The following is a 26,180-nucleotide window of genomic DNA, read 5'->3' on the forward strand; positions in this document are numbered from 1 at the left end:
GAGAAGAGGGGGCTATGCAGGGATGGGCCAAAACAAAATGGCAAAATCATTTGGTGTATGTCCATGAGCTTCCCCAAGAAGGGGTGAGAAGTAGAGAGAAATCAGGTCTGTAAGCTAAGCTGGAGTCAGTCCATAGAAGACTTGAGAAACCAGGTGTGAACTGGATCCTGACGTGACTGGGGAGTCACTGGAACTGTATGGAGACAGGGCTGCAGCATTCTGCACCTCCTGGAGTCTGGTGAGATGGGGCTCGGCAGAGTCATGGAGAAGAGAGTTGCCATGTCTCAGGCATGGATGAGAATTTCAGCTGAAAGTCAGGCAGTAGTTTGCATTGGCATCATTGCGGAGCTGGTGATGGGCAGGTTTATAGGCATGGGAGATGTGGGAGGAGAAGGAAAGTTCAGATGCTAAGATTACAGGCAGTGGAGGCAAATGGGAGGTCTGTGCCAAGAAGGCGGGAGGTAGAGCTGTGTTTGAGAATGGCCAGGCGTTCCCCTGAAAGAAGCTGCAACAGAGTTTTGGGGTATACTTGGTTCGGACAGGTCAAAGGTATGTGGGGTGGGGCTCACCAAATGCACTGCCAGGTCCATCCGGCTGAGAGTGGTGTTTTAGGGAAGCATAAAGGTGGAGATAAGTTGACTGAGAAGGAGAAGTCACAGAATAGCAGCAGGCTGAGAATTGAGCCTTCTGTGGCTCAGTCAAGGTGGTGTCTTGACACAGGAGGAGTCACCACCAGAGACAGAGAGGAAAGAGCCCTATAAAACGAGAGCAGAGCCATTGTAGGAGGGAGCTGTACAGTTCACAACGTGCCGCAGGAGGAGACAGTGGTCCATGGTGTCAGAGGATGCACTGAGGCTCTGGAGAAGGAGGAAGGAGAAAGACTTTGTCAGCCCCAAGGAAAGAGGTCATTAACTATCCAGAGGGGAGCAATTTCCATGCTATGACTAGAGCCATTGCAAACTGAAGTTAATCACAACGGCTGTCACAACCACTTTGCTCAGGGGGAAGAGGAGGGTGTAAGAAGATATGAGGCAGTAGAGATACACTCCTCCTTTGGTGAGGCAGAGGGAGCTCTTACAGGATCCTAGGCATGAGGACTGCCCCTCACCTGCCTGGCCTAGAGGAAGTGTTGGGTTAGCAGGATGGAGAGAGTATGAGAGAGCGAGAGCTCTGGACATTAGAGTTAAGATGACAGCACCCACCTAGCCTGGTTGTGATCTCTGGACCCCACTTTGAACAAATTGCAGCAGCTGTCCCACTGGGGAGCCTTACAGTCTTGCTTTGTCCACCCCAGGCCACAGGTCCGAGACACATCGCTCGGGCGGAAGAGAACGAGGACGATCCAAAGAACGCAAGCACCTGCTATCCCCAGACATCTCCCGCTGCAACTCAGAGGAGAGGAGTCCGCAGGCAGATGGCGAGTCTCCTGTCAGACGCCAGTCCAGGTCACCCAGCGAGGGCAGATCACAGACGCCAAACAGGCAGGTAGGGATGAAACCAGCAGCCCAAACACCATTGTTCCAGGCAGAGATCCTGGGGCAAGAAAGGAGGCAAGCAACCATTCTCCCCAGAAATCTGCAAAACCACGGAGATCCCTGCACTCCTATCTCTGGGGTTAGGCAGCCACTGGTCAATTATTCTGTATATTACGGTAGCACTGAAAAGTCCTACCTGCCACTGGAGCCCCATTTTGCTAGGTGCTGTGCAAACACATAGCGAGAGACAGATTCTGCCTCCAAGAGCTTCCAAGCTAATTAGACAGGACAGACAATGGGTGGGAGGGGAAACATGGGCACAGACAGGTGACGTGACCTAGAGTCCCCATTCAGGGCTCTATCCACTAGACCGCACTGGGTGTTATTGTGTTATCCTAGTGCAAGCTGTGTGGTTTGCCATTGTGAAATCACAGAGACTCTTCTGTAAATCTAGCAGGGACCTGGTGGTGGGGATGTCAATAGTACCAGGTGATGCCAAGTGCTATCAGTGAGAAAGCTCATTGCAGTGCTACCAGTAGGTGAGGAACAGTCACCATCCCTCCGTGTAGCTCTTTGCCAGACAAGCCCCAGCCACATTCAACCCATCCCTGTTTAAGTCTAAGGGTTTTTGCCTTTTCTTCGATATCATCACCACCACTACCACCAAGACACAGGCCCAGCTTCTCCATGGCTTTGCCCCTTGTCCAGTCATTTACACCCATGATACGTGGGGGTGAAATGGTACCATTCTTCTTGGTAGTATTTAACAGCCCTTTTGCACTAGTGCAAACAGCTGCCTAAGCAGCACGGCAGGGGAGAATCAGACCTGTTCATGTGAACAATTTCTTTGTCAGTGTGTTTGAGAACGCCATTAATTACCACTGACACCTTGTGGGGTTGCAGACGTCCGTCCCTGGCCTTGCCAGTGCACTTTTGTGATGCAACAAGTGTAGGACTGTGAATGCACAAATGAATGATTGTGAGGCCCAATGCACGCCATTGTGAGATCACTGAAGGAAAGTGGGAGCAGCTGAGACAGTTTCCATCTCTGTTTACTCTGTTCTGATCTCCTGAGGCCTTGTCTTCACTAGAAGCTGGTCTACACTGAAGAGCTACATCAGCATAACTATTTCTCTAAGGGGTGTGAAAAATTCTCATCCCTCAAAGATATAGTCAAGCCCACCCAACCCCTGGTGTAGACAGCGCTAGGTCGACAGAAGAATTCTTCCGTCAGCCTAGCTACTGCCTCTCAGGGAGGTGGATTAGCTACACCGATGGGAGAACCCCTCCCGTCTCTGTAGTGATTGGCTACACTGAAGCACTACAGCGATGCAGCTGCAGTGGTGTGATGTAGATGTAGCCAGTGTGTTCTTAACTCGAGTTAGCTATGGGTGTGTCTACTCTACAGGGGCACTGCTGTGGCACTGCTACTGTAGGGTAGATGCTTCCCTACATCACCAGAATTCTTCCGTCGACCTAGCGGTGTCTACAGTGGGTTCAGGTTGATCTAACTCCATTGCATAAGGAGTGACATTTTTCATAGCCCTGAGCAATATAGCAAGGAATTTTAGGTGTAGCCCAGGTGTAACTCAAGGTAAAATCCTCGTGAAGACAAAGCAGATTGGAGTATTCACAGAAGTTTGCAGGTTGAGTTCAAGACCAGGCTTCCCCGTGGCTAACTGGAGTTAAGAAGAAAACCTCATCTCCTAGGGAAGACGCACCCATGGAGAGATTGCTTTTCATCAGGGGCTTCTGAAGGGGCAGGATGCAGCTTCTGACCAAACCGTCCCATCTCAGCTGTACTGTACACGTGTTTGTCTCCTATTTTGCAGGGCACGGGCTCCCTGAGTGAAAGCTCCATCCCCTCTATATCTGACACCAGCACCCCAAGACGAGGTCGCCGGCAACTCCCTCCGGTCCCCCCGAAGCCACGGCCGCTCCTCTCCTATGCCTCCATGATGCGGCACCCTGGTGACACATCCCCACAACCCGATGAGAGCGAGGTGGGATCCCCTCTGTTCTCCCAGGCGCTGGAGACGAATGACACCTGCCTGACCGAGTCTTCCAGCTCTCCGCAGGGAAAGCAGAGCCGGCACTCCACCCCCCAGCGGTACATCTCGGAGCCATACCTGGCCCTGCATGATGACTCCCATGCTTCAGACTGCGGTGAGGAGGAGACACTCACCTTTGAGGCTGCTGTTGCCACCAGCCTTGGCCGCTCCAACACCATCGGGTCAGCCCCTCCCTTGCGGCACGGCTGGCAGATGCCCAATGGGCACTACAGGAGAAGGAGAAGAGGAGCAGCGCAGGGGGTGATGTGTGGGGCTAGCATCGACGTGCTAAGTGATACGGAAGAAGATGACAAGTGCTAGAGGCCGCTCCCTCCCTCTGTTGCATGCTCTTCGCCACCCGTGGGAATGAAATGAACCCAAAATCAAATGCAGGAGAAATAAAATCTTTGTGCAAAAAAACTTTGAACCCGCTGACCCCTCCTCACATTTTTTCTGTACAAAGAAGCATTTGATTCGCTTGCACACCTCTGGTCCAGTAAGGCTCATGCACCAGTGGGATGAGTGTGGAAACCATGGAAATGCCCCTCCCGAGCAAAACAGGACTTTATGCCTATGGGAAACCAAAGGGTGGATCCGCTGCCAAGCAAAACTCAGCAGAAAGCAGCCAGGACCATGAGATTTATTTGTATTTGCCTTGGTCCCTTGAAGCTTGACAAAAGATCCCAGCAGGCAGCTTTGGGCATGTTTCATTTTTCCTTTGGGAAGTCGGAGTGGGAGGATTGAGACAGATGTGGTGCCCTTCCAGAGAAACGGACACCATCACTGGGGTTCTCTTGTGCTGCCCGTGGCTTTTGGTTTGCTTCCCAGATGCATTAGCGACAAAACTACCAGGAGGAAGGTGGGGTGGGGGCGGGCAGCGGTCCCGGGGCCCAGCAGACAGCCAGCCGCTGCTGTGCATGGTGGGAGGGGATGGGTTCAGGTGAAACCAAAACAAAACGGCTTGTACCATGGGGAGATTTTGGGAGGAGGGGCTGGGGGCAATGCTGCTGAACGTAACCACCTTGCTCGTACATATATTATTTATATACTGAGAACTATAGGTGTGTGTGTGTATATACGGTATGTGTGTGTATATATATTTATATGCTGTATATATAAAGATATACACATGCAGGTATTTGTTTTAGTCAGCTGGGGCACAGTATCTCCAGGGCCACCTTTCTCCCGCAGGACCTCTAGCCAGCAGACGAACACTTTCTGTTGACTTACAGTATGGTATTTTTCCTACCCTGCATCTCGTTCAGTTGGACAAACGAGGCTGGGTCAGGCCCCTCTTTCCCCCTGCCTGGAATGTGGCAGACCTGTTGTTTGAAATGCAAAATACAGTTGTAGGTGGATTTAAAACAAAAGGAAACGCCTCCCAGGAGATATTAACATGAGTGGCGGTTTTATTGTTGGGCTGTGATTTTTACATGTGGTTGAGCACCAGCTAGACTGAGGGTCTGAGTGTGTGCCAAAGAAGTTACCACTTCACGGTTTACACTTGGACACCTATCTGAGTTCCTTGCTGGGCTATGGGACTATGAAAATCTAGAGAAAGGAGTGGGAATATCTCTTTACACCAATACCTCCCCACTTCCTCTCATGTGTGCGGCTGGCCTGGCACCATACTCTCTTCCTTGCGGTTCAGGTGCCTCTGCATTTCACTGATGCATGGACAGAGTATGCACTAGCGGTCTGATCAAAGCTTTCTAAAGTCAGTGGAAGTGTTCCCACAAATATCAGTGGGCTTTGGATCAGGTTCTGATTGATGCCTCTTTGTTCTGACTGAGTGTGAAAGTGTTGTGTACTGGCAGACTGCTTTGGCAAACATGAGCAGGTTCTTCCCTAACGAGTCACCCTAGTGCCAGTTGAGCAGGGCTAGGTGATGCAGATAAGTACATAAATCTCTGCCCAGCCCAGTCCTAACCCAAGAGACCCAGAGGAAATGCATCCACCCTCTCAAACAATGAAACTGAAGGAGTGAGCACAGTACTTTTCAAAACCAGACTAATTGGTGTAGAGAGGGGGTGGAAGGTGCAGATGGAAAGCATGGCCATTGGGGTTGAGCCCTTCTCCCCTCCCCATTCCCCAAGCAGCTCCATCGCTGCATGGAGGGACACTTAGGCATATTAGCCTTTCAAGATCTCCTGCAGAGGCAATGCTACAGACTGAATCCAGTCCCTGCGTCCCTACTGGGAAAAATGAGGGAAGCATCCTTTATTTCCCAAGTTCAGGTGCAGGACCTGGATGTGGATTGCATCACCACAGCCATTAGAACCTCTCCTGGGCTTGGCAAGCTCCTGACCTGGAATGGAGGAGAGTTTTGATCTGACTGAGGAGACCAGGGTTGAGATTTTCAAAGCCGACTGGAGGATTTAGCTTCTCATCTGTTCTCAATTTGCCATGAGCTGTGAGACCCCAGTCAGTTTCCAAAATCTTAACCTTCCTGCCTCGTGGCCTGCTGCCTACTCTTCCACTGGCAAATTACGGGCACTCTGGAGCAGTTCTAGGCAGAATGTTCTCCCCCAGGTCACAAACAGATTGGCACCATCATTGTGCCTTCAATCTCATATGGATTGAAGAAGGTTTCTTTGAGAAGCTTTAAAATATACATATGAAGTACCTAATGGGACAGTGTCATGCAAGCGGGGTTTTATTAGCATTGTCTTGAGAAGGTTACATTACTCAGGGGTTAATTGTCAGCTCAACCCAAACCAAGGGCCTCTTCAACTTTTCCATTACACCATCGTGCATTATGCCATGCAGTGTACAGAAAAAATCCATTTGGAGCAAGTTTTAGACAGGTATATTAGGACTGTTTATTGTATCCCTTCACCTGTTAGCCAGGTGCAACAGGACTTAAAATGAGCTTTATTAACCATAAAAATGTCATGGCTGCAAGACCCAGTATCTCATCACCTTCCAGAGCTAGGAGAAGCATGCTGTGTATCTTGCTGAGAATCTCCCCTCTCCAATGGGTTAAGGAGCCATGGGGGTTAGGCACCCACATCACATTGGAAGGTCAGTGAACGTTGGGCACCTAACTCCCATTTGAGTCTTTAAAAATCTGCCCTTAAAGTTCCCATTTCTAGCACTTCAGCATTACGTAGTATTTGGCCATCGAGCTGTCCCTGCATCAGGAATGATTATCACCCGTCAAGGGGCCTCTGCCCAGTCTAATTATGATAGGGAGAAATTCCACATTTGGGGGCAAGAAGAAACAATTCTGTGGCAGATTGATTTGGGGAGCTGCTCAGGGTTTTCAGCTGTTAGAAGTCATCCTGGTGTGAGGATGGATTAGTGGACAGAGTGCAAGCAAGGGGAATGAAGGAGCAAGATCAGTGTATTTTATTGCATGGTTATGCCATTTTTCTCCCATGGCTCTGCCACCTATCCCATAGCTCTGCAATTCTGCACGTGCATAGCATCTCAGTCTGTGGGAGGAGGACAAGGGAGCGCGTTTATTCTATATGACATGGCTTTCATGTAAACAGGACTTATTTTCCCTCAGAAGGTGTGTTTCTAGGCACGTGCTCTGTCTTCTGTCTTTCAGTGATAATCTTCAAGGGAAACACATAAGTAATCAGCCATGTGTGCTGTCCCCAATGTGCAGTACCCAGCACAAGTCCTTCAGAGGACCCAAAGAACTGATTTAGCAAATCAACAATTTCTTCTCCCTTTCAGTGGCCTTTATGCAGAAATTGAGGTAGGAGGCTGATTTTCACTTTCGGTTTTAGGCTGTTCAGGCCTTGGTTCAGCAATCCATCCCTCTCCAGCAAAGCATGCTTAACTACGCTGAATTAGGATGGATTTAAGCATATGCTTAGATGCTATACTGAACTGGGACTCGAATGCACTAAGGATATGCGAGTGCAGACCAAAAGCTTACCCGGCAGGCAGGACTGGATTGGAATGGATTCGTCTGCAGTTAGTTTGTGGCTGGCCTGGTCTGCTTGAAAATTGAAATTTTCCTTTCCTAAAGTCCAGCTATGCCACAAAATAAATCCAGTCTGAGAGGGGAGGGCTGGCCGCCCACGCTTCCAGTGTTCCCAGGATGACTTGGCCCCTCCCGTCCACATACACGTGCAAATGGAAGGGAACAAACAAGCAATAAGCAGCTGGCAATATAATGGTGTGGGTATTATTATATAGCAACTTTTGTTTTAAGGTACCTGTACAGATAAATGGGCTAAAATCCTGCTCCTGCTGAGAGTGGTGAGGTGGAGAGTGCAAGCGGATTCAGCATAAGGGAGGCTGGTAGACTCCGGGATTGTCCGGCTGTAGGAAGAGGGTTGAGCAGAGTATGGGTGAGTAAGCCTGCCTGCTGTACTGCAGTGCAGCATATACAGGACGAGTGTGCTTATCTGTAGAGTTCAGGAAGTTGAGTCATCTGGGACAACTTCCTAATACAGGAATACAGCGTATGGCTAAATTCCAGCTCCAGCTGTAACTTCTCTGTAATTCTGTTCTGCCAACCTGAATTCCCCCTGTGGTTTTAAATGTGTGTTCTCTGCTGTGCTCACTGTAGCAGAGGGTAGGGTAGCTGTAGTATAGGATAGCTGTTTTGTTTCCACCCCAGAGGTGGTTGCATTTCAGTAGGGCGAGGAGTGATCTTTGTACAAGTCAGTGGGAGTTTTGCCATTCATTTCAGCAGGACTAGACTTTGGCTTGGGGGCTGTATAAATGTTTTGGGACCGAAGATGCTATGTAATTCTAATACTCAATGTACTATATTACTCGGGCCAGTTGTGATGGCTGAATTGTGCATCTACAGTTACGTTGGTGTGCCTTGTCAGACTAGGAGGGGATGCTATGCTCTGAAGGCACATGTTTGGGGTGGTTTAACTGGGAAGTGTGAGCACGTGGCCCTTAGCTTCTTGCAATCATGCCCTTGTTTCTGTCAGAGGGTTATTGTGTTTTAGTTTGTCCATGTTGTGCAGCAGCCTCAGCCACCCAAATCCTAACTCTAGACAAGTGACATTTAATTCTGCACCACCCACTGGATAAACTACAGCTCGGTCCTTAGAAATCCCGTTGGCATTCGCTGACCTGAAACTGGAAGTGAAGATCAGCCTCCCACATCATTTTCTGAGTTTCTGAAAAAATGTTTCAAAGAAAAATGTCAACCAGCTCTAAGAACTACCCAGTTCTCGAGGGGAGAGATTGGGGAAAAGATCTGTATTCTAGGTGCCAAATGCTTTCACTGCCTATCTGTGCCCTTGTGCCTCACTCCAAGGAATGACTGTCCCTCTCTCCTGTGTGCCAAATCCTCTTGCCACCCCCAAACGCCCCCAACAAGCTACCCAGTTCCTCCCTGGCCGTCCTAACCTTCTCTTAGCTATCTGACCCTCTCACTGTCCCTAAACAAGTGGTGAATCCATCCCTGCACAGCTCTTTCAGCTGGTTAATTCACACAAAGCATCCCTAAAAGTGACCTAGACCCCCTCTTCCGGCAGCTTAACTTCTCTCAGCAAGCAAGCCCGCTCTCCTGTCAGCTCCCATGCTGTCCGGTTGCTAGGTCTCATCCTGCTGGATTGTAATGAGGGTTAACCCAAGGTCCAAATGACTGCCCAGTAATTCACTGCCATCTGAAACCTCTTTGCAGGATCTCTCTACCTCATTATGCTTGATCTCGTTAGCCCACCTGCCAAACCATACAGAAATGTAGCAGTTTCATTTATTGTGTTGCTTGGTTTTAATTTGTCAGGCACCAGATGATAGGGGGATGGGGCATTTAAAAACATACAAACAATGATTAAAGGGCTGGGCTGTCATTGCCAGGGCTAGGCATGTGGCTCTGACTTTCAGTGTTTTTGCGGGGTGGGGCATTTTGTGTTTTGAGCAGAGGGCCCTCTTAGGGGCTTTAGACTCAGGTTGGTAGAGAAGGGCCTGAGTTGCTGCGCTGGGCTGTGTGAATTCAGCTCAGAGAGTTGGGGCTGTCTGGGTCTGGGGGTTTGGCTCAGGCTCATCTCCGATATGGAGCTTTCACTTGCCGATCTGTTTGCCATTATAAAGAGCTTTTGGTGGCTTCTCGACAGTATGAAGAGCATCTCTCCTGCAATTTGCAGTACATGTTATTGCCCAGGAAGCTCACAAGAGCATTTTCGAACACCAGGGAGAGGCAGGCAGCAGAGACCTTGGAAACATATCTGCTGGACCAGCTGTCAGCCAGGAGAATGCAGCACAGGCCCCATTGCGTATGGATCCAGGCCCATGGATTTCCTTTCACTTTTTTAAGTCCTTCATTTAGCCAAAATGTAAAGACTCGTGCAGGGGATTTCCTGACTCAAATCTTTCCATGTAAAGTGGATCTGGAGAACGTACAGCTGTCTGCCAACAGCAGCCACTGTCTCTGCAGCTCTGAGCCAGTAACTACCTGAGCCCCTGCCACTTTGGGGCAACACACAACAGCCCCAAGGAGACTTGAACAAAGACCCTTGTGGTCCACGGGCAGTGCCAGATGATCCTCCACCTGGCTGCTGGACTTTTCTTGGCTAGATGTCGCTCCCCCTGTGCATCACAGCTCCTTGGAGCTTGATGCCTCTCAAGTTAGGTGAAGTGCAGTGAGTCCCAGGTAGGGTTGCCACGTGTCCGGTTTTTTATTGGAACGCCCAGTCAAAAAGGGACCCTGGCGGCTCCAGTCAGCACTGCTGACCAGACTGTTAAAAGACCAGTTGGTGTGGGACTGGCAGGCTCCCTACCTGTGTGGCTTCTCAGAGGAGGCAACATGATCCTTGGCTCCTAGGCAAAGGAATGGCTGGGAACCATGGCCAATGGGAGCTGCAGAGGTGGCGCCTGTGGGCAGAGGCAGCACACAGAGCTGCCTGGCCATGCCTCCACCTAGGCTCATAGACTTTAAGGTCAGAAGGGACCATTATGATCGTCTACTCTGACCTGCACAATGCAGGCCACAGAATCTCACCCACCCACTCCTATAATAAACCCCTAACCTATGTCTGAGCTATTGAAGTCTTCAAATAATGGTTTAAAGACTTCAAGGTGCAGAGAATCCTCCTGCAAGTGACCCGTGCCCCATGCTGAAGAGGAAGGCGAAAAACCCCCAGAGCCTCTGCCAATCTGCTCTGGAGGAAAATTCCTTCCTGACCCCAAATATAGCGATCAGCTAAACCCTGAGCATATGGGCAAGACTCACCAGCCAGACACCCAGAAAATAATTCTCTGTAGTAACTCAGATCCCACCCCATCTAACATCCCATCACTGGCCATTGGGCATATTTACCGCTAATAGTCAACGATCAATTAATTGCCAAAATTATGCTATCCCATCATACCATCCCCTCCATAAACTTATCAAGTTTAGTCTTGAAGCCAGATATGTCTTTTGCCCCCACTGCTTCCCTTGGAAGGCTGTTCCAGAACTTCACTCTTCTGATGGTTAGAAACCTTTGTCTAATTTCAAGTCTAAACTTCCTGATGGCCAGTTTATATCCATTTGTTCTTGTGTCCACATTGGTACGGAGCTTAAATAATTCCTCTCCTTCCCTGGTATTTATCCCTCTGATGTATTTATAGAGAGCAATCATATCTTCCCTCTGTCTTCTTTTGGTTAGGCTAAACAAGCCAAGTTCTTTAAGTCTCCTTTCATAAGACAGATTTTAATTTTCCATTCCTTGGATCATCCTAGTAGCCCTTCTCTGTACCTGTTCCAGTTTGAATTCATCCTTCTAAAACATGGGAGACCAGAACTACACACTGTATTCCAGATGAGGTCTCAACAGTGCCTTGTATAACGGTACTAACACTTCCTTATCTCTACCAGAAATACCTCGCCTGATGGATCCCAAGACTGTGTTAGCTTTTTTCACAGCCATATCACATTGACGGCTCATAGTCATCCTGTGATCAACCAATACTCCGAGGTCCTTCTCCTCCTCTGTTACTTCCAACTGATAAGTCCCCAGTTTATAACAGAAATTATTGTTGTTAATCCCTGAATGCATGACCTTGCACTTTTCACTATTAACTTTCATCCTATTACTATTACTCCAGTTTACAAGGTCATCCAGATCTTCCTGTATAATATCTCAGTCCTTCTCTGTATTGGCAACACCTCTGAGTTTTGTGTCATCCGCAAACTTTATTAGCATACTCCCACTTTTTGTGCCAAGGTCAGTAATAAAAAGATTAAATAAGATTGGTCCCAAAACCGATCCTTGAGGAACTCCATTAGTAACCTCCCTCCAAACTGACAGTTCACCTTTCAGTATGACCCTTTGTACTCCCCCTTTAACCAGTTCTTTATCCACCTTTCAATTTTCATATTGATCCCCATCTTTTGCAATTTAACTAATAATTCCTCATGTGGAACTGTATCAAATTCCTTACTGAAATCGAGGTAAATTAGATCCATTGCTTTTCCTTTGTCTAAATAATCTGTTATCTTCTCAAAGAAGGAGATCAAGTTGATTTGGTATGATCTACCTTTTGTAAAACCATGTTGTATTTTGTCCCAATTACCATTGACCTCAATGTTCTATTTTCTCCTTTAAAAATGTTTCTAAGACCTTGTATACTACAGATGTCAAACTAACAGGCCTGTAGTTACCTGGATCACATCACATTTTTTTCCCTTTCTTAAAAATAGGAACTATGTTAGCAGTTCTCCAGTCATATGGTACAACCCCTGAGTTTACAAATTCATTAAAAATTCTTGCTAGTGGGCTTGCAATTTCATGTTCTAGTTCCTTTAATATTCTTGGGTAAAGATTATCTGGGCCCACCGATTTAGTCCCATTAAGCTGTTCGAGTTTGGCTTCTACCTCAGATGTAGTAATATCTACCTCCATATCCTTGTACCCATTTGTCATCCTGCCATTAGCCCTAAGCTCCTCATTAAAGACTGAGGCAAAGTATTAGTTTAGATATTGGGCCATGCCTACATTATCCTTAACCTCCACTCCATCCTCAGTGTTTAGTGGTCCCACTTGTTCTTTCTTTGTTTTCTTCTTATTTATATGGCTATAGAACCTTTTACTATTGGTTTTAATTCCCTTTGCAATGTCCAATTCTACATGACTTTTGGCCTCTCTCACTTTATCCCTACATGTTCTGACCTCAATAAGGTAGCTTTCCTTTCTGATCCATCCCATCTTCTGCTCCTTGTAGGCTTTCTGCTTTTTCTTTATCACCTCTCTGAGATGCTTGCTCATCCAGCTTGGTCTGCCACTCCTGCCTATGAATTTTTTCCCCTTTCTTGGGATGCAGGCTTCTGATAGTTTCTGCAACTTTGACTTGAAGTAATTCCAGGCCTCCTCCGCCTTTAGATCCACAAGTTCTTCGGTCCAATCCACTTCCCTAACTAATTTCCTTAATTTTTTTAAGTTAGCCCTTTTGAAATAAAAAAATCCTAGTCCCAGATCTATTTTTGTTTATCCTTCCATTTAGTTTTAACTGAATTAGCTCATGATCACTCGAACCAAGGTTATCCCCTACAACCATTTCTTTTATGAGGTCTTCACTACTCACCAAAAACAAATCTAAAATGGTATCCCTTCTTGTCGGTTCTTCAACTACTTGGTGAAGGAATCCATCAGCTATCACATCCAGGAAAATCTGAGCCCTATTATTATTGTTAGCACTTGTCCTCCAGTCTATATCTGGAAAGTTAAAGTCTCCCATGATCACACAATCCCATTAGTATTTACTTCATTAAAAACATTAAAGAGGTCTCTATCCATATCCAAATCAGATCCTTGTGGTCTATAGCACACCCCAAGCACTATCGCAGGGGAGCTTCTAATAGCTTTCTTCCCCAATGTATTTTTGCCCAGACAGACTCTGTCTTATCCATTCCATCACTTCTTATTTCTTTAGAGTCTACCTCATAATTGATATACAATGCTACTCCACCACCTTTGTCTTTCTTTCTTAAACAGCACATACCCTTCAATACCTGTACTCCAGTCATGAGTACTATTCCACCATGTTTCTGTTATCCCTATAATACCTGGTTTCACTTCCTACACCAGTAACTCTAGTTCCTCCATTTTGTTACCTAGGCTCCTCGCATGGATGTACAAACATCTTAATTTTTGCTGATTGTCTTCGCTCACATTCTTTACCCGATTAGGCCCAGATATTCTACCACCAGTATCACCTATTAGACTGGTATCTACACTACCCTTCCTCCGTATGTCCATTCTCCTACCCACGACTGTATCCCTTCTTACTTTGTTTTCTTGTCTCTCAATGTTAAAATCTGGCGTAGAGATTACCTGGACATCTCCCAACCATCTCCCCCAAATTCCTTGTTTAAAGCTCTCTTAATCAGTTGTGCCAGCCTCTATCCTAGAAATCTATTTCCCTCCCTACTCAGGTGAAGTCCATCCTGAGAGAACAGTCCTCTGTCCATGAATGCCTCCCAGTGGCCATACATCCAAAAGCCCTCCTTATAGCACCACTGCCTGAGCCATCTGTTGAGTGTCATAATCTTGTCACACCTTTGTTGCCCTTCTCTAGGAACAGGCAGAATCCCGCTGAAGATCACCCGAGCCTCGATTTCCTTAAGTGTCTTCCCCAGCTTGGCATAGTCCCCCTTGATACATTCCAGCGAGAATCTAGCCATATCATTTGTCCCCACATGAAGGACAATCAGAGGATTCTTTCCCGCTCCCGTTAGGATACTCTTCAGCCTCAGGTCCACATCCCATATCTTAGCACCAGGCAAACAGCACACCCTTCTGTTCTCTGGATCAGCTCTGGTTACAGGCCTATCTATTCTTCTCAGTAAGGAGTCTTCAATCACATAGACCTGCCTTTTCCTGGTGATGGTGCGATTCTCCGGTCTATCCCCTGTTCCCTCTGGCTGCAAGTTCTCTCGATTCCTGTTCACCCTTGCAATCCTTTGCAACCCATCCCGTATCCTCCTGGGGCTCATATTTGGTGTTATCTCCGTTGACTCTTCCCATCTTCCTATAGAACTAGCTGTTCTTCTCTTCTTCCTTGTCCTCCCACCTTCAGTGACCACCTGCTGTGCCCCTTCTTTATTTTCCAGCTCTGCAAACCTGAGCTCTGTTTCTTTTCCTGCGCTATATTTCTCCTTCACTAACCCATCTTTTCCTCTGCCTGGTTCTCTTAGTCACATGCTTCCACTGTCCACTTTCCTCACCCAGCAGTCTCCCCTCAGAGTTCTTTGGTCCTGCCTCCATCTGCAAGTCTGAGCTTTTCCCTTCAGCCTCCTCATGTCTTTGCTCCAACATCCGCTCGAACCCCCTTCTAAACTCAACCAGAGTTTCCACCTGCATCTCCAATCCTCAGATCTTTTCTTCCATCAGCTCTATCAGGCAACACTTCATGCAGACTAAACTCTTTTCAGGTACCCCCTCCAGGATCATGCATATACTGCAGCTTCCACACCAGTCATCTTCATTGTGTCTTCCACTGCTTGGGTCACTACCACTGCTGCCTTTGTATCTTTCATAGCCTTCCCACCTAAGTCCTATTAGTCTGAGAAACACAAACCAAACCAAAATACCACCACCCACAGCAAAACAACACCCAGTGAGCACCACAACACTGCCAGAACACCACACACTCCCTTCACTAGCCTGTCTGTTCCTCTGCCTGGTTCTCCTAGTCTTCCCCCCAAACTCCCATTCCAAACTCCCACTCAAACTCCCCCTTTTACAGCTCTGTTTGCTGGCTTCTGTGCCGCTGCAGCTGCCTAGGAGCTGTGGGACATGTAGCCTGTGAGCCAAGGTGAGCGCCACCTGGAGCACCACTCACCCCCTCCCACGCCCCAACCCTCTGACCCGAGCCCCTTCCGGCAACCAAACTTCCTCCCAGAGCCCACACCTCAAATCCCCTCCTGCACCCAAACTTCCTTCCATGCTCCATCCCCCTGCCCCAGCTCTGAGCCCCCTCCTGTACCCAAACTCTCTCCTGTGCCCCTGCCCCAAGCCCCTTCCCACACCCAAACTCCCTCTCAGAGCCTGCACACCCTCTCATGCCTCAACTCCCTGCCCCAGCCCTGAGCCTCATCCCGCACCCAAACCCCCCTCCTGTGCCCAAACCCCCTGCCCCAGCTCAGAACCCCCTCCCACACTCCGAACTCCTTGGCCCAAGCCTTCTGGCACCCCAAATCCCTCATCCCTGGCTCCTTCCCAGAGACCACACCCCCAGCCAGAGCCCTGACCCCCCCGCACCCCTGACCCAGCCCAGATCCCCCTCCAACACCCTGAACCACTCATATCTGGCCCCACCCCTGAGCCTCTGCCCCAGCCCAGAGCCCTAATCCCCTCCCACACTCTGGACCCCTTGGCCACAGCCCAGAGCCTCCTCCTCCACCCCAACCCCCTCAGCCCAGAGCCCACACTCCCTCCCACACCCCAACCCCCTGTGCCAGTCCGGTGAAAATGAGCAAATGAGTGAGGATGGGGGAGAGCGACAGAGGGAGGTGGGATAGAGTGAGCGGGAGAGCCTCAGAGAAGGGGCAGGGCAGAGAGTGGGGCCTCAGGGAAAGGGGGCAGAAGGGTGTTGGGTTTTGTGCAATTAGACAGTTGGCAACCCTAGGCCCAGGTCAGGTTCTTTTGGGTCCTCATTGCCGCCTGCTCATTCCCTACCTTTCAGAGCCATTGGCAAACTGCCAGGGTCTGGGGAATGTTGGAGCTCAGGGAAAGCGCAAGAGCCTCGAGTGCTGCTGAGCATTGGCTCTGGGGCCTTCACTGCCACCAGGGCCACAGTCCAGACCAAGCTGGTCTTCAGGAGCTTTGGTGCCTGCTCTCTGTGAGGGCCCCCTTTGGTGTCCACAGAGATAAGCTTTAGTGTAAAAATAACGAATATTTCTCTCGTGGTTGAGGAGAATGAAAACTAACCGTGAGGGGAGGGGTTTTAAGGCCTGGTCTGCAGCCCACTGAAGGCAATGGAAAAACTCGCATTGGTGCCGTTGGGCTTTGAATTGGGCCCTGACTGAGCGTACAAGAAGAATCAATAGCTGTAAAAGGCCCATTCTGGGTCTTGTAACTCCCTGTGACAGAGGGACATTGCAGTTACTCAGTACCTGTCTGGATCAAGAGGAGAGACTGCCCTATTCATCCCCATTAGCTGTTTCCTCTGAAACCTAAGGATGGCTCCACATTTATTATTCCAACTGGGGTGGGGTGGGGGGTGCATGGCTGTACTGTCCTGCAATCTGATACTGGAGAAATGTGTCACAATTAAACAAAACAAAAGAAAAAACTAATTATTCCAGAAGTGACAGGAAGTAATCAGCAGCTGGATAACTCTGAACCAATCAGCTTTGAGGAGCTGACTCTGATTCTCCAGCAGGAGGAAGGCAGCTGTGTTACTGTCAGCTTGTTCCAAAGGTCCCTTGCAAAGGCATATCTCCTCATGGTACAAACTGTTGGGATAGGAGGTGGTCATGGGCGGGTGGGGTGTGGATGAGATGACACCCCCCCCCCATTTGTATTGTAAATAAAGGAGTTTGCATCTTGACTTCTAAATGCAAAAAGATTTATGACAATAAGCCATGCTCTGTGTAAATACATTACTGGGGGTGGGGAAGTGGGGTTCTTTTGTGTGTGTGCATTAGGTGGGGGGGGACTATAAAGAAAGTCCTTGTTTCACGTTGGTTTTAAAGCTTATAACTTGTGTCTCGTTATTATGGTTCTAGCAGATCAGCAAGTGTGCAATGAAGTTTATGAGTTTTGAAATATTTCTTAAATTTTTTAAATCATATTTCAAGCTTAATGTCACTTCGGCACACAGACTGGCCTCTCTCCCCTGTGAAGGCTTATCCTGGTCCCCCCCACTTGAGGGAAGGTGTGTACCCCTGGCCGCCAGCAATCTAGACAGACTGCTGGTATGTGCCACCAGGGAAATGATAGATCTTTAAGCTCAGAGTTTATTGACTGGCAATGAGATTGCCAATTGGGTCATTTGCTTGTGGCTGGAACTGGAATCTAGCTTTGGCTACAGTTGGTTCTGCAGGTAGTCTGGATTCAGGACTGAGATCAGCTGACTCTTTAGATCCTAGAGTACAGAACCAGGAGTGGGCTCAGAATGCTACAGCAGGATCGGGACTTAGATGGGGTTTCCAGCCTAGTGATGGAGCCAGAGGCTTGAAATGGGGCTGAGATAGGTTAGAGAGATCTATCTGATCAAGCTAAGGATTTAGTCTTCTTATTGCCATAACATCTGAGCACCTACAGAGGTGGGGCTGCTCTCCAGACACACACAATCAGTCTCCGGTTCAAGCTGTTTCCCAAAATGCCTGGACTCAGAATGGACACTCAATCTCCCTCCAAAAGTTGACACCATGACACTCAAATCAGAACTGAGATTGGTGATGGGTCCAGCTCCTGGAGCCAAAACTTTGAGGTAGCTTGGAAGTTGGATCTCTCTCCAGATGTTAAAGCTGCCAGTCAGAGGAGCTCTGTGCTTCCCAACTCCTGAATGGAATGTCTCTCTCTCCCCTGCTGCCACCCATGTATTGCACAGACACTTCACTACATATTTGGATTAGGAGATGGAAGCATTTTCTTCTTGACTAACAGTGGTCTTGGGTGGGAATCATTTGAAATTTCCATTTGACAAGTTAGCTGCTGTTGAAATCATAGGAGTGAGGAGAAACAGTAAAAATCAAAGTGCCATTAAAATAAAACACTGCGGGATGGTTGGCATCCATGGAGCTAGAGCAGAATTTGCCCTTTTGTGTGAAACAAGTGCTGAAACATTGCCACCCCCGTTCTACAGTAGCCCTCATCCAAATTATTTGATGAGAGTTGCCGTATGATATGCCAATACCAGCTAGTTTATTGAAAACCTGTTGGGTTCATCAGCCAAGTAACGAGCATCCATCAATAACATGGATGCAGAATCCGAGTAGAGCTTTTTATTCTTCTACACTGGTGTTTTATTAACATACAGAAACTGTTTGTATGCAGCTACGCTATAAACCACAGTGTTGGGAATCTTTCTTTTCAGTGGTGCCACGAGCATGGACTGATTAGATCTACCTTGCGGAGTCCAGGATGTGGTTACACTTCTAGAGGGGATAAAGTACCCCCCGGGGGTCATAGGATTTGAAAGCAAATGGGGACAATACTGTATCTGCCTGTAAAACCAAAAAATGAGAGAGCTAACGGAAAGACTCTCCACAGGCAGGGGCGGCCCTAGGAATTCTGCCATCCCAAGCACGGCAGGCAGGCTGCCTTCCGCGGCTTGCCTGCGGATGGTCCTCTGCTCCCGCGGCTTCAGCGGACCCTCCACAGGCAAGCAGCCGAGGACAGCCTGCTTGCCGCGCACGCGGCGCCAGCAGAGCGCGCCGCTCCCCCTGCGGCTTGCCGCCCCAAGCACACGCTTGGCATGCTGGGACCTGGAATTGCCCCTGTCCACAGGGGAACAAATTGTTTCAAGGTACTGTTGCAGCCTGCATACCCTTTTGTAAGTCTCCGGACTAACTTTGCTTCTGTATAATGTATCTTCCATGGCCTAAAGAAGGCTTGACAGCCAACAGAACCTTTCTCCCCCTTGACAAGCCCATGAGATTCTGCTGCTAAGCTCTCCGCTTATGCTCAGGTTCCAAGCATCACTGCTGTACTTAGAGCAAGCATCTCCAAACCAAGGGGATGTTTTCTTAAATCCATCCAGAAGATGTTCTTTATGACTTTAATAATCCTTCAACATAGCAGGGGGAAAACTGGGATGATAACAATATACTTCCATGCAGAGAGAGGGCCATGGCAAGACATCAGGTGGGGGAGGAGCTAACAAGAATGTCCATGCAGGGAGCAGGCCATGGCAGGATATGGGGAGGCAGAGAAAATCAGGGAAATAGTTCAGTCTCTGCATCTGGATCTAGTGTTTCAGGATAAACCAGACCCTGCTCAGTCCAATCCAAATGGAGGTGCACTGATACAATACTACTACCGGTGCACAGCTGGCTAACTGATCCCCAGTCGGTACTGAGACATTCAGCTGTTCTAAACAACAACCATTGCCTCGGGAGTTGACTCTGTGCAGTTTTCACTTGCTCATTACCCAAAGCATACGAAAATTGACTGAGAAAGCAGAGCAGCTGCTGAGGTGCAAAGTGCATGCTAATCAAACTGGCATACAGCATTCACTTTGGGGGTTTTCCATAGTCACAGTCCCGGAACATCCAGGGCATGTCTGAGATCCCTCCAATAAATGCAATTCTTATTGGCGGCCTGAAACCGTCATCCCTGTGGAGGTCTGGGTGCACCTCTCCCAAGCCAGCTGCTGAGCTCAGCGCTGCATGTTGATGAGGTGGAAATATTGTAACATAAATGCTTGTTTGGCTCCAAAAGGAAAACCACAAAAGAGGGGGGGGGAATATAAAACTTTAATGTTTTTTTTGTCAGAAAAAAAAATAAAATAAAAACTTGTTCTAAAGAATTAACCCAGCGGCCTTCTATTTTTTCTTCTTTTCTGATTTGTGTCACAGCGGCACTCAGCAGGCTCAGCTGGAATCACTGTCAGGTGCTGTACAGACACTTGGGAAGAGACAGTCCTTGTCCCAAGGAGTTTGCAATCTAACTAGACAAGGTTACAAGGGAAAACAGAGGCAGAGAGTTGCCGTGATCTATCCAAGGCCATCCGGCAGGTCAGAGGAAGACCTGGGAATAGAACGCAGGCGGCAGCTCCTCAGCTGACGTAAAATATCCCAGAATGGAGCTATGAGGCTTAACACTGGCTGAGGATCTGCCCCCAGTGCAGTGCCCTGCCTATGGCAACGTGCTGCCTCTCTACACGTGTTATGTAGCAAATACAATAATACACGCGGAGGGACCTTCCTTGGGAGGACATCACATTTAGTTATATTGTGCACGCTGTTGCTTGGTGGTTCAAAGACACTTTTCTGTATTGACTCTGATAGATTGCACAAAACTAGGTCAAGCGCACCTTCTCATTTTGTATGCTCTGTAACACTGTTACCAGCAGCAATCATTTCCGGTGGGGAGAAAGTCTCTCTGACCCATGCCCCAATGTGGCATTCTTGACTATGTTTCATTCAGAACAGTTGCATTCCCTTATAATTATTCATTAGGATGATTGTGGATTTAGCAGACTCTCTGATCTCACTTGACATCATTCCACCCACTGTTGCTTTTCTGGTCTGGCAGCTGCAATACACTGGTAACAACAAACTGAAAAAGACAAAATTTGCTAGAGGCTTCCAATTGTTCATGTATGGTAGGTAGTGAATGCCCACACCAAACTGGCAGGTAACAATCTTTGATGGAAAATGTTGCAAAAGTTCATTAAAATAAGACTTCGGGTTTGATCCTGCTCTCCCTGACCCTGTGGTGCACAAAAATGCTTGCACTAAATTAGTAACATTATAGGTGCACTGAGTTAATAATGGTAGCCGAGGTCATGAGACAGGGCCACAAGCTAGCCAAATAACCCAAATACCTGTTATTAGCCAAGCCCTGCATAAACTCTGGCATTGCCTGTATAATAATGATATGCTCTGGTTTGGATTTAAAAAGAATTTTTATTAACAAACTGAAATATAACGTTCCACATTCAAAACACACAACAGTTTAACATAATCAGGTCTCGACACTCCTCACAAATTCCTTACCCAGGAACTACGGTAATGATCTTCTGCACGCTGTACCCCCTTCCTCGTGAACTTTATGCTGCTGCGGCTGTGTGGGCATGTGAAGCTGCCTACCTTTAATGGCAGCTCCCTTCAAAACACAACCAACGTGCTCCATCTTACTTGCACTCCCTGCTTGATACCTTGGGTCAAGGGTCTTGCACCAGAAGTATCTTTCCTTTCCCCAGTGGAGATCAAGAAACCAGGTTTAGCTTTCTCATAGACTCATAGGTCAGAAGGGACCAATATGATCATCTAGTCTGACCTCCTGCACAAGGCAGGCCACAGAACCCTACCCATCAATATTGCAGGCATGTCTATGCTCTTAAATGGCAGGTTAGCAGTATTCTGGTGGGGAATACTGCACATACCGTTTTGCTGCTTCAACAAAGTCTTTTAACTGTGTCGAATGCAGTGAATTTTGGAATGCTGTAAGTAATTAAGAGTTTGAAAATGTAGTAATGCATTTTTTGCTGACAGAGTGAGAAAAAGCTCTAACAAGTTAATAATAACAATGTGTCACCAAGATGATTTGGAATGGACATCCCTGAAATATAAGGTAGCAATTTTATCCACAGGACTAAATTGACTTGATTAAATCAATGAAGCTCTCAATTCATTAAAGTCACCAGAAAAAAACATGTTATTCTGTGAATGTCATAAAAGCATTTTGTTACAAGAGAAATTAAATTAAAAATTGTATACGGGGGAGTTTATTAGAAAGTTCTAGAATCCATGCTGGCCTCAAAAACCCAAGGATTGTTTATACCCAACATGGTATTTTGCATCTTGTGTTTCTCTCCCTGCTTCTGCATCGTGTAGCTAGCTATAGCACATAGTGCACTAGCTAAACCGTCAGCTTTTTGTAGAATAATAAAAAAGACTAGGAAAATTCAGGATACCAGGGCTCAATATATGTAGTAACCATGCCCCTTTCGTGCCAACTTTAGGGCAGTTGACAAGCCAACAAGATACTCTTTTCTCTTACCTGCTTGTTGCATTTCTCTACTCTGAACACAGTTCTGGCAGGGAATAAGATAACACAGTGTGATCATTTGGAGAGGCCGTCTGGTCCAAAGTGTGCAGGAAAGTAATTAGAACGTGTATTCTGTGTCAGGCTCTCCATTTTTGCAGAGCTATTTAAAAAGCTGAGGGTTCTCGGTGCAATAGCTGATTCTTAATCAGCAGTGAAAGAGTTTTGCAGGCTGTGCGTCTGCGATAAATATTTTATAGGTTTTAAAAAAGGATTTTGTTTTTAATAAAGCAGCACCAATAAATGAATTCAATAAAAGAGCAAGGACATTACTCTTCTATCTTAGAACATTTAAAACTGGGCTTATTCATCATGGAGGGCAGAAAAAAGCCCAAGGGAGACATGACCAATGATAGCAAATGCAGGTGGTAAGGGGAAGTTATAAAGGAGACCAGGCTAACGTAGTCTCATTAGTAGTAATTGGGGTCAGAGCACGCAGTAATGGACTGAAACTGCAAGAGGAAAAATGGAGATGAAGTATTAGGATCTCTAAGCTCCTGCTTCTCTTGAAGTCAAGGTGAATGCTCCTGTTGAGTTCTGTATAAGCAGGCAACAGTCCAGCACGGCACATGCATAATTTTTAAACATAGCAGATTCTCACTGAATTCAGTGTATGTGCTTCAGAGCTCTGCTGGACCAGGGTCTTAGGGAGCATTTAGAGAAATGGAATAATCTGCCAGTGGTGGTTCTAGAATGCCCATCACTGGAGATATTCAAGGCTCAGCGAGACACCACATGCTAGGGGTGGTATAGGAATAATTCTTAGCTCTCTCCTGGCATAAGAGATTAACAGGTCAGTTTTCCAATTATTCTGCAATGAATACGGGGACAGGAAAATACTGGCCAAGGTACTTGCCTGCCAAAGAGTAGAATCAACCCTACCCTGGCTAATGTTATTCATTCAAGCTTTGTAAGAAAACAATACAGGCCAAGGAATTTGCAGCAACTGATAGATATAATGGTCTTGACACATGAGTCCACTGCCTCCATGGTGCTAATCTCTTTGGAACTGAAAAAGGCCCTTCAGGCTGGAATCTCCTTTTTTTTAGGTCCAGTTCAGGGAAGCAAGTAAGCATGTGTTAAGTGTCTTTTACTTCAATGTATACACTACTGTCATGATTCCATGAATAGGGATACTTCCCTAAACTGGGACCTTATACTTTAGAAAACAACAGAGTTAGGTCCTAAATTCTCGTTCTTGAATTAAGAAACGTTCTAAGAGACTTACAGCCTATGGTATTTCATCCGTCTGATACTCTATAGCCCCTCATTTTCCTCAGTTCTTATTATTTGTTTCTCTGTCCATTGGTGGTTCTTTTCTGATTTTCCTTACGGCATAAAGCAATGAACAAATGTGAAGTGTTTTTCTGACCTATCGGATTTGGCTTTATGCTGTACTTGCCTTTGTATTTTTTCCTACTTCAATGTCAGTGCTGTTTTCTCCTTTGCACTGTAAATTGTTGGCAAACCAGCCTCACGGTAAGAGACTTAATGTGCTCAATTCATTCAGTTTATCAAAGAGGAGCTAAAGAGGTGACTTAGTTATGTCTGAAAGGATCTACATGGGGGACAAGAATACTGAACACAGAGGGCACTTTAAACAGGGAGACTGAAGCTTACAAGAACCAATGGCAAGAAGTGGAAGCCAGACACATTCAGACGTATTATTAACAGGGAGCGTGATCAATCATTGGAACAACTTCCCAAGAGACGGGGTGGATTCTCCCTCATGAGAAATCTTTAAACTGAGGCTGTATTTCTTTCTAAAAGATGTGCTCCCGCTCTGCGATGCCTTGTTGAGCTTGCGCCTGGGGTGATTGTCTCTGGCCTTTCAGACTAGGTAGTCATAATGGTCCTGTCTGACCTTAAAATCCACAAGTCCATGACAAAGGAAATTCTTCCATGATGAAACCCCATGTGGGGGAAGGTTCCCAAAGAGCCCCCAGGCATTTCAAAACTCTCCCTACTGGCCAATAACCCTGACTGACCATTTTTAAGAGGAGGCAGCTCAGCTAATTGTGTTTGAATGCCCCACAGAAGTTGCAAAACAAGGGCTTGGTGGTAGAGCCATCCCCTTGTGGAGGAATGTTTTACAGAACCCCAGCAGACTGCGTTTCTTCCCCTGAGGTGTGGGGGGTGAAATGTGCAGATATGGCTGAAGTGACTCAAAGGGGATCTCTTCACTGCTAGAGTTAGCCTGGGCTCTTACCTGAATGTTTTAGATTAATAGATTGCAGAGCAGAGGGGCCCAAGGCCCATTGTGATCATCTAGTCTGACTTCCTGTATGACACCTGCTAGAGAACATCCCCACAGAAGTCCTAGAGTAGATCTTTTAGAAAAACATCCACTCTTGATTTAACAATTGTCAGTGATGGAGACTCCAGCACAATCCTGGGTAAATTGTTCACATGGTTAATTACCCTCACTGTCAAAAAATTACACCTTATTTCCAGTCTGAATTTGTCTAGCTTCAACTTCTAATCACTGGATCATTTTATACCTTTCTCGGCTAGACTGAAGAGCCCATTATTCAATATTTGTTTCCCATGTAGTTACTTAGACACTGTAATCAAGTCACCCATAACCTTCTCTTTGTTAAGCAAAACAGGCGGAGCTTTTTGGGTCTATCACTGTTTTCTAATACTTTAATCGTTCTTGTGGCTCTTCTTTGAATCCTCTCCAATCTGTCAACATCCTCACTGAATTATAGCACGAGAGCTGGACACAGTATTCCAGCAGCAGTACCATATGTGCCAAATACAGAGGTAAAATAACCTCTCAACTCCTACTCGAGATTCCCCTGTTTCTTCATCCAAGGATCACATTAGCTTTTTTGGCCACAGCATTGCACTGGGAGCTCATGTTCAGCTGATTATGCACCATGACCCCCAAATCTTTATCAGAGTCACCGATACCCAGGATAGTGCAACCTGCATTCTTTACATTCAGCCTAGAATAAAACACATATTGTTTGCTTGCACCCAGCTTACCAAGTGATCCAGACTGCCCTGTATCGGTGACTTGTCCTCTTCTTTATTTACCGTTCCCCAGTTTCTGGATCATCTGCAAACTTTATCAGTGATGACTTTTTGTTTTCATCCAGGTTGTTGATAAAAATGTTAACTAGCATAGGGCCAAGAACAAATCCCTGTGAGGCTGCATGAGAAACACACAGGCTCAGTGATGGTTCCCCATTTACTGTTACACTCCGAGACCCATCTGTTGGATGGCTTTTAATTAATTTAATGTGTGCCATATCAATTTTATACTGTTCTAGTTTTTTAATCAAAATGTCATGAAGTACTAAGTCAAGCACCTTACGGAAGTCTAAGTATATTACATCAGCGCTATAACCTTTAGCAGCCAAACTTGTAATCTCATAAAGAAAAAGATCTCAAGTTAGTTTGACAGGATCTATTTTCCATAAACCCATGTTGATTGGTATTATTTTACCTTCCTTTAATTCTTTATTAATTGAGTCTCATGTCAGTCACTCCATTATCTTGCCCAGAATCGGTGTCAGACTACAAACCTATACTTACTAAGGTCATCCTGTTTACCCTTTTAAAATATTGACACATTAAATTTCTTCCAGTCTTCTGGAACTTCCTCACTGTTCCAAGACTTAATGAAAATCAATATTAACATCCAGTAAGCTCTTCAGCCAGCTCTTTCAAAACGCTTGGATGCAAGTCAGCTGGACCTGCTGATTTTAAAACGTCTGTCTTTAGTACTTAGTGTTTAATATCCTCCTGAGATACTAGTGGAATGGAAAGAATGTTATCATCATATGATATGACTATGTCACCTGTTGTTTTCCACAAATATAGAATAAAACTAGTTATAAAACACTTTTGCCTTTTCTGCTTTATTACTGATAATTTTATCAGTTCCATCCAGTAACGGACCAGCACCATTATTAGGATTCTTTTTGTTCCTAATATATTTTAAAAACATATTTTCCTTAGATCTGGGAGTCATAGAAGGCTCTTTGTGTCCTTTTGTTTCCCTGATCAATTTTCCGCAA

At 46.6% G+C, this 26,180-nt stretch overlaps 2 protein-coding genes across 2 annotated transcripts in view; one reads left to right on the forward strand and one right to left on the reverse strand.

Moving 5' to 3' along the window:
• The window catches only part of CACNA1E (calcium voltage-gated channel subunit alpha1 E), a 318,389-nt gene extending 312,623 nt beyond the window's left edge, over nucleotides 1–5,766 (forward strand). Inside the window, exons 48-49 of the mRNA XM_050963449.1 lie at nucleotides 1,295–1,485; nucleotides 3,308–5,766. Coding sequence (XP_050819406.1) covers nucleotides 1,295–1,485; nucleotides 3,308–3,847 — 731 coding nt within the window. The 3' untranslated portion in view covers nucleotides 3,848–5,766. The remainder of the gene's footprint in view (nucleotides 1–1,294; nucleotides 1,486–3,307) is intronic.
• Nucleotides 1–26,180, reverse strand: part of LOC127055794 (2-5A-dependent ribonuclease-like) — an 821,333-nt gene that overhangs the window by 267,703 nt on the left and 527,450 nt on the right. The gene's annotated exons all lie outside the window — the stretch shown is intronic.

This window comes from Gopherus flavomarginatus, chromosome 7, assembly GCF_025201925.1.
Source record: "Gopherus flavomarginatus isolate rGopFla2 chromosome 7, rGopFla2.mat.asm, whole genome shotgun sequence".
Classification (NCBI taxonomy): domain Eukaryota; kingdom Metazoa; phylum Chordata; order Testudines; family Testudinidae; genus Gopherus; species Gopherus flavomarginatus.